We start from the raw sequence: 9,484 nt of genomic DNA on the forward strand, positions 1-9,484 counted from the left end.
TTTATGATTAAATACGAAAGTCTTGGTGAGAGAGATATTAAGGAGTGTAAGTAATTAGCTTGAATATTTTACCTATTAGGGGATGTAAGGGCATTAGCTATCTCACAAACTTGATTGATAAAATTCTCAGTTCTAAGAAGATGGTACGAATGCAATGCAGAAGAAACGCTTTAATTCTTAGTTGTAAGAACTAGAAGATATAAAAAATGAGGATAATTGGTTGTAGATTGAGATAAGAGATACACATTACTAATAGTAAATTAGATTTTGTTAGAAGTAATTCAGTTTTGAAGAATTTATAGACTTACTAACAATAGAAATTTCAGTTAGTTTAGTTAGTTGACTGGTTTTTCTGTTTTACTATTTTTGGTAATGTGTATAAAATGCCTTGTAATCTCTTGAGTAATGTGATGTTCTTCATTCATTGAATCTTCTCTTCTTCTGCACTTTTACATTTCTGTTCTTCTCCTCCTTACAACACAATATCTTCTTTTCTTCTTCTCTGCAACTCAGAACACACGGTTCTGATTCTTCTTCTTCTCTGTTTTTTCGGTTCTTGTTGTAACAGTGGTATCAAGAGCACTTGATTTCGGTTCTTGGATCTGTGGAAGAAGGCATGTCGAACAATAGTGGGTTTAACATGTCATTGCCAGTTCTTGATGGAAAGAACTATGAAAGATGGCATATCCAAATGAAAGCACTCTTTGGTTATCAAGAGGTGCTTGAAGTAATTCAACATGGATACCAGATTATTGATGAGGAAGGCACAGAAGCTCAGAGAGCAGCATTTAGAGAATCAAAGAAAAAGGATTGTAAGGCACTCTGCATGATTCATCAATGTGTTGATGAATCAAACTTTGAAAAAATAGCCAATGTCAAAACTGCTAAGGAAGCTTGGGATACATTGGAGAAGAGCTATGCAGGTGCGGAAAAGGTGAAGAAGGTGAGATTACAAACTCTTAGAAGGGAGTATGAATTGCTACAAATGAAGGAGGGTGAATCTATAGCAGAGTATTTCACCAAAATCAGGTCTTTGTCCAACCTGATGAAAGGATGTGGTGAAGCTATAAGGGATCAACTAGTGGTGGAAAAAGTGTTGAGAACACTAACCTCTAAATTTGATCATGTTGTTGTAGCTATAGAAGAATCAAAGGACCTGGAATCTTTCAAAATTGAAGAATTGCAGAGCTCATTGGAGGCACATGAGCAGAGGATAAAGGAAAGGAATCAAGAAAGAACCCCTGACCAGGCCCTTCAAGCTCAATCAAGCAGAAGGTACCCTGGACAAGGCTCAGGTCACAAGAAATCAAGAGGAAGCTGGAAGAATGACAGAGGCAGACATGAAGCTCCTACTCAGAAACCAGTTGGCCAAGATCAACCTTTCAGAAAATTTAAGAAGAAAATTGACAAGAGAAAGATACAATGCTACAATTGCAAGAATCTTGGACATTATGCCTCTGAGTGCAGATTTAAGCAGCCTCCTGGATCAGAAAATGAAGCTGGTATGGCTCATGGAGAAGACTCAGATAATGAACAAGTTCTTCTCATGGTTACCACAGATAAAGAGAGTGTCAAGAGTGAGCATTGGTACCTTGACACTGGCTGCTCCAACCATATGACAGGCCACAAGGATTGGTTTGTCAAGCTTGATGAATCCACTAAAAGTAAGGTCAAGTTTGCTGATCATAGTGCTATTGATGCTGAAGGAATTGGTGACATATCAATACAAAGAAAGAATGGGAAGCAAGCCTACATCAGCAATGTTTTGTATGTTCCCAAGATGAAGAGCAATTTGCTTAGTCTTGGACAGCTACTTGAGAAAGACTATACAATGACCATGAAGGATAAGGTGTTGAGGGTTTATGATGTCCATAGGAAACTGATCTTGAAGGTTCCTCTNTGTAGTACAAGAAAATTGGACTTGGCATCAAAGATATGGTCACTTAAACTTTAAGAGTCTGGAAAAATTGAGCAGAGATGGTATGGTTGCTGGCTTGCCTTCAATTGTTACTCCTAGTGAACTATGTGGTGACTGTCTCACAAGTAAGCAAGCAAGGAACACCTTCACTACACATATACCAACCAAGTCAACAAAACCTCTTGAATTGGTATACTCTGATGTGTGTGGACCTTTTGAGGAGAATTCATTGGGGGAAAACAGATACTTTGTAACCTTCATTGATGACTACACAAGAAAGATCTCATTAGGAGGAAAAGTGAGGTGTTTGCAACATTTCTCAAATTCAAGGCTCAAGTAGAAAGGCAAGGGGAGCTGAAACTGAAATCTCTAAGATCTGATGATGGTGGAGAGTACACTTTAGATGAATGGAAGATTTTCTGTGACTCAGAAGGGCTCATACATGAAGTTGTGGCACCATATACCCCTCAACACAATGGCACTGCTGAGAGACTCAATAGAACTATCCTAGATATGACCAGAAGCATGTTGAAGACAAAGAAACTGCCAAAACAGTTCTGGGGGGAAGCAGTCTCCACCTCTGCATACATCCTCAATAGATGTCCCTCAAGCAGACTTGAAGGCATCACTACTAAAGAGGCATGGTCAGGCAAGAAACTAAACATCAATCACTTCAGAATCTTTGGTTCCTTATGCTACAAGCATGTTCCAGATGCACAGAGAAAGAAGCTTGATGATAAGAGTGAAAGGCTCATCTTAATTGGCTATCACACTACAGGTGCATACAGGCTCTACAATCCTTATACACAAAGAATAGTGCTAAGTAGAGATGTGAAGGTGGATGAGACTCGGTGCTGGGATTGGGAAAGTCCAACAGAATATCAGAAGAAGAATGTGTCTATACAAATTGTTGATCAGCCTGAACAACAACCAATCATCTCAGAAGATCAACCAGAAAGGAGATCAACTAGAATGAGGCAACCACCATCTAGATTAAATGATTATGAGGTTCAGGCATCACTGCAGAAGGGGAATTAGTCCATATGGCCTTATTAGCTGAGATGGAGCCAATAGATTTTCATGATGCAATGAAAACAGATCAGTGGCTTGAGGCTATGCAAGAAGAGCTCAAGTCAATTGAGAAGAATCAAACTTGGCACCTAACTAATCTACCATCAAACAAAAGGGCAATTGCTGTGAGATGGGTTTACAAGGTCAAAATAAATCCTAAAGGTGAGATTGTCAAGTACAAAGCAAGACTTGTGGCAAAAGGATTTCTGCAAAAACAAGGTCTTGACTATGGTGAAGTATTTGCCCCTGTTGCAAGATTGGAGACAATCAGGTTGGTGGTTTCACTAGCAAGCTTTCACAATTGGCATATACATCAAATGGATGTCAAATCTGCTTTCTTGAATGGGTCATTGGATGATGAAGTCTATGTAACTCAGCCTCCTGGTTTTGAAATTGCAGGCAAGGAAAACCAAGTGTACAAACTACACAAGGCTCTCTATGGACTCAAACAAGCTCCAAGAGCTTGGAATAAGAGAATTGATGGTTTTCTATTGAAGCTTGGTTTCCTTAAGTGCAAAGCTGAGTATGGTGTGTACATAAAGGGCTCAAACATGGATGATTTGCTTCTGGTTTGCTTGTATGTGGATGACTTGTTGGTGACTAGAAACAAACTAGAAGAAATTTGTGCATTCAAAGCAAATATGAAGGCAGAATTTGAAATGAGTGATTTGGGAAATCTATCCTATTTCCTTGGGATCGAATTCACAAGGTCCAAAGAAGGAATTCTTATGCATCAAAGGAAATACTCCAATGATGTATTGAAGAGATTCAATATGGAACATTGCAATTATCACTGCATCAAAAGTTGACACAGAAGGTACTGATAAAACTCTCTATAGGCAAATAATTGGTTGTCTTAGGTACATTTGCAACACAAGGCCAAACATTGTATATTCTGTTGGAGTTGTTAGTAGATTCATGGAATCTCCAAAAAGAGCAAACTTGCTAGATGCCAAGAGAATTCTCAGATATGTAAAGGGATCAATTAACTTTGGCATATTGCTTCCTGCTGGATCCAGTTTGAACAACAGAAATCAGAATCGAATGGTGGGTTTCAGTGATGCAGATTGGTGTGGAGATAAGTGTGACAGAAAAAGCACGAGTGGCTATGTGTTTATGCTTGGTAGTGCACCAATCTCTTGGTCCTCTAAGAAACAAGATGTAGTAGCTTTATCATCTTGTGAAGCAGAGTATATTTTTGCTTGTATGGCTGCTTGTCAAGCATCATGGTTGAGCAAACTGCTTTGTGAGTTGAAGCTGAAGGAAGAAGAAGACAACATGGTACTAATTGTTGACAATAAGTCAGCTATCAACTTGGCCAAGAATCCCATAGCTCATGGAAGAAGTAAACATATAGAAACTCGGTTTCACTTCATTAGAGATGAAGTTAGCAAAGGGAAATTGAGATTGGAATTCTGCAGAACCCAAGATCAATTGGCAGATGGCTTAACCAAGGCATTGAAGAAAGGAAAGTTTGAAGAACTTAGATACAAGCTTGGCTTGAGAGAATTGAAGGGAATCTGAATTATGGGGAAGTGTTAGAAGTAATTCAGTTTTGAAGAATTTATAGACTTACTAAAAATAGAAATTTCAGTTAGTTTAGTTAGTTGACTAGTTTTTCTGTTTTACTATTTTTGGTAATGTGTATAAAATGCCTTGTAATCTCTTGAGTAATGTGATGTTCTTCATTCATTGAATCTTCTCTTCTTCTGCACTTTTACATTTCTGTTCTTCTCCTCCTTACAACACAATATCTTCTTTTCTTCTTCTCTGCAACTCAGAATACACGGTTCTGATTCTTCTTCTTCTCTGTTTTTTCGGTTCTTGTTGTAACAGATTTTATGAAAGGGAGATCAAGTATGTAGACTATTTATTTATTACAAAGACCCATGGAGTGATACTCATAAGACTAAAGAGACTTTCACATTGTTTTCATTAATTTGGAGATGATGTGTTGCTTAGAGATGTATTGTGGAAAGTTATAGAGAAGAATTCAGATTATTTACACTCAAACAATCAATAATATATACATATTTTTTTGTGGATGATATTGTCCTAGTTAGAAAATTCGATAAAAAAATTAAATGGGAATGTAGAAATCTCTAGACAAGATTTTCGACGTACATGACTTTCGAATAAGACGAAGTGAGACTCAATATTTGGTGTATAATAAGTTTAGCAAGAGGCAGGTACACCCTACTATAGAGGTAAAGATTGGAGATCATGTCATACAACAACTCACCAGATTTAAATATCTTGGGTCAATCATACAACACGATGGAGAAATTGATGAAGATATAAATAATATGATTCAATTGAGTTAATAAAATGACAGAGTGCATCAAGTGTCATATATGATAGAAACTTGTCAAGCTAGCATATGAGAAAATTTTATAGCATGACTATAAGAACCGCGATGTTATCTGGGATTGAATGTTGTGTGGTAAAATATCAAAAAATAAATAAACTTAATGAAACAAAAATAAGAATGTTGCGTTGCATGAATAGATATACTAGACAAGATAAGATTAACAATGAATACGTTAGGGAGAAAGTTTTGGTAGCACCTAGAAAAGATAATAGAGTCGCATCGTAGTTTGACCATGTTCTAGGGAGACTCTTAGAAGCCCTCAATAAAGAAAGTAAATTATATGGAAGTTAATCTAATTTCTTAATATGAAGGAATACAAAAAATATATGTGAATTGATTAGGAAAGATTTAGATATGAATTTTTTGTCAATAAACATGATTTATACTAAAGCTTTATAATATTGTTTGATTAATATATTCAATTTCACTTGATAAACTAAAGCGTGTTTGTTGTTGATAATGTCATAAGAAGGATTTTAAATAAATAAAAACTTACACTTTCTTATCACACTATATGGAAGACTTTCCTTAATAATTTACACTTTCGTATCAAACCATATAAATAAAATAATTTACACTTTCGTATCAAACCATATAAATAAAATAATTTACACTTTCGTATCAAACCATATAAATAAAATAATTTACACTTTCGTATCAAACCATATAATACCTTTTTTCAAACTTTTTAACACTTATGTATAAAGCTATATGAATATGTGTGGTAATGAAATTTTAGAGGTATAGAATCATTGTCCCTAATTGTTTTTCAGTTTTTATGTGTTAGGGCCGTGGGCCATGCATTATTGTGAGCTATATAATAAAAACAATTGTCCTCATTTGATAGATGAAGTGTTTGGAGCATCCGAAAAGGAATTTAGGATGAAGGAGAAAGAGGAAATTGAAAGCAAGAGGATCAATGAAGATCGAGAGCTGAAGGATAATCTTCTGCATAGATATAGCGGCTACATTAGTAACCTGAAGCATGAATTATCCAAAACCAAGAAGAATAAGAAAATGCTATCTGAAGAAGCAAAGCAAATCTTACTTGCATGGTGGAATATTCACTTTAAATGGCCATACCCAACGGTAGGTAAACATCTTTTCTTTTAATCATCATCATACTTAGAAAATACATCTGTTGTACCATAAAGTTGTGATACTTTATAATTAAGTATTTCTCTAACCAATCACAAGTAGTGACACATGAAGTGATACATTTTTGGGACATAAATTCACCCTATATATAATAGGTAATTTTGCACCCAAGGAACTAATATTCCATAGTGTCTAAGTGCTTCTTATAATAAATGTTATTCTCGGCAATCAAACTTTTATTCTTTGTCCTAATACGACATATGGGGATCGAATGAAACCTTACATTACAATATAAATAATATTTTAGCCAAATAACTTTTAGTAGGCATTTAAAAACATATAAATAATTTATTTGGACATGTGAAAATAACTTGTAACTTTTTATATTATATTATTTCAAAATATTTGAGCCAAATAAATCATTGCATTAAAATTACAGTTATTTATTCAGCACAATTATGAAAAATTGTAAAAATTATAAGTACTACTGTCACAATAGCAATTGCAATGTAGTCGAAAAATATTTGAACAATAATTATTAGAAATCAAAGAGTAAGAAAAAAAATGTGTATTATTGTGATTTTGCCATGAGAGCTTGAATTTTAACTTTTAACTATGCTCTCAATGGCCTAGGATGAGGATAAGGTTGCCCTAGCTGAATGGACTGGTCTGGACCAGAAACAGGTAAACAATTGGTTTATAAACCAAAGGAAGCGTCACTGGAAACAAACACAGGAAATGCAAACAATTTTAGAAGGCTTATATGGGCCTTTCTGAATGACAATGACTAGAGGTTGAATATGATTTCTTATATGAACCAAGGAATTGATTGTTTTTGGTGTTGGATTAATTGGATAAATTGCTAATCTATTACACCTATTTTCTATTTTCTATTTTCCACAATTTTTGGGTTTTATAATATCTTGTGTTTGAATACCCAAAGGTGATGATTTCTCCATTAGTTATTGATACTACATGGCCAAACTTGGCCATATATCTTATCACAACCAAGTACCAAACAGAAAACATGTTAGATTATTCTCCTATATAAACACCTCATTTATAATCATGTTTTATGTTTTATATCTTATCACAACCAAGTACCAAACAGAAAACATGTTAGATTATTCTCCTATATAAACCTCATTTATAATCATGTTTTATGTTTTATTCTGGCAGGCAAACAATTATTCAACTAATTTCCTATGATTTGAGAGCTCTGAGTTATCATCAATAAAATTGTTGTGCTTAAAGATTTAAGATTTTTCTTTTCACTAATATTGGATAACAATATTATGAGAAATAATTGATATAACATGCAATTTTTCTATATTTATTATCTCGATTAAACGGGAATTAAGAAATTAATACTAATAAAAAGTTGATGATGATTTGCAAAATTCTATAGTAGAGTTATTGGATTATCCAAGCGTGCTTATGAAATTTTTGTAAGAATGAGATTGCAACTAAGAGGGGAGGGTAAAATAGTTGACTTAAAATTATGACCATTTTCTTTTGCAAAATCAAGACTTAATGTACAGCGAAAAATATATGCATAAAATTAACAAGTAAAAATCAAAGAGATAAGGGAGAAGAGAATACACAATGATTTTTATACTAATTCACTTTCTTGTCCACTGAAGACTATGTTCAGTACTTCTTGCAGCACAAGAGATTTTTCCACTAAAGATTACGAATTGTAATTACAATATCTCACTCCGAGATCTCTATGTACCTTACACACTCCCTAATCCTTATTCACTCTTTGAAAAACACATTTCCAAGTGATTCTAATCCCCTTTCTTATCACACCCTTGTGAAAGAAAGTATTCTGCAATAATGATGAAGAATGTTCAACAATAGCGGAATTGCCTTTACAAGTTTGAAAGTAATGTAACTTGCAATCCAATCAACTCTTTTGTAATGCTCTTTATAAGTTGGAAAACTTGAAACACTTTACTTTAAACAACATCAGAAAAATCAACTTCGAAAGTTTAAGAACTAGTTGCCAAAAGTGCAGAAAATAATTTCAGAATGAATGTAAGAGCTTTTGAAATTTGTATGAGAGTTGTGTGTTTGTGTTGTAAGATTCAATACCTTTAAATAAACTTTCCAATCATCCATAGTGTCTCTACGAAAAGGTAGTAATGGATTGGAGTGAAGATATTTCGTTTGGGATGAAAACCTTTCATTTTGAAATATGAAATCTGATGCAACTTACACTCAGTACTCGATTACATCAAGTGGGTAATCGATTACCCATACATTATGTCTACAGATTATTTAATTTCGAATTAGAGTAATCGATTACAGCAAGTTGAGTAATCGGTTACTCAACTTCATTTACAATGGTAATCTAATACTCAAAGATAGTAATGAATTACTCAGATCATTTTTAAGTTGGATAACTCTTTTGTCACACACGTAACTTGTTACTTAGATGCAGTAACCCATTACACACTATTTTTGAAAATTGTTTTGAATATTTTGAAGTGTTTCAATTTTCTTTTAAAAATAGTTTGAGCATTACTACTATTGTATATTCAAGAGTATATGATAGAAGTACCTATTTAGACTTGGACTAATTTGTCTTGAAGCTTTGTCTTCTTTGTCTTCATAAGTATTCTTCTTTTTCTTCTTTTTGGTGATGATGGTGTCTTCATCAAAACCGTGCCAAGGTCAAGAGCAAAGATCTTCTTCACAATCTCTTGCTTTTTGATGATGAAAAACCAATATCTTACTTAATAGTGTAGTTTTCTGAGAGCAACATACTTTGTGATATTCTTGACTTGTCTTGAGTATGCTCCCCCTATTTTGTATGATCCCCTTTTCATTTGGAGTTATGTGCGTGGAATGTTTTAAACAGAAAATACATTCTCCCAACTTTTCTCCCCTTTTTGACCTCATCAAAAAGTAGAAAAACCAAGAGTTTCCAACACAATATATATACAACATACAATATGTATATGACAAGCATAAAGGTAATCATAAGATATAAAATAAACATCATAATGCATATCATAAGG

The 9,484-nt window shown here is 34.1% G+C and overlaps 2 protein-coding genes across 2 annotated transcripts; both read left to right on the plus strand.

Annotated features, from left to right (window-relative positions):
• On the plus strand, positions 617 to 1,954 carry LOC109326337. Its single transcript, XM_019559028.1, has one exon. It carries the CDS (start codon positions 617 to 619, stop codon positions 1,952 to 1,954), a length of 1,338 nt encoding a protein of 445 aa, XP_019414573.1.
• On the plus strand, positions 6,141 to 7,464 carry LOC109326290 (homeobox protein knotted-1-like 4). Its single transcript, XM_019558992.1, has 2 exons — positions 6,141 to 6,449; positions 7,092 to 7,464. The coding sequence occupies exons 1-2, from the start codon at positions 6,159 to 6,161 to the stop codon at positions 7,233 to 7,235; spliced, it is 435 nt and encodes a 144-aa protein (XP_019414537.1). The 5' UTR covers positions 6,141 to 6,158; the 3' UTR covers positions 7,236 to 7,464.

The sequence above is a fragment of the Lupinus angustifolius genome, chromosome LG14 (assembly GCF_001865875.1).
Source record: "Lupinus angustifolius cultivar Tanjil chromosome LG14, LupAngTanjil_v1.0, whole genome shotgun sequence".
In the NCBI taxonomy this organism is placed as follows: Eukaryota; Viridiplantae; Streptophyta; class Magnoliopsida; order Fabales; family Fabaceae; genus Lupinus; species Lupinus angustifolius.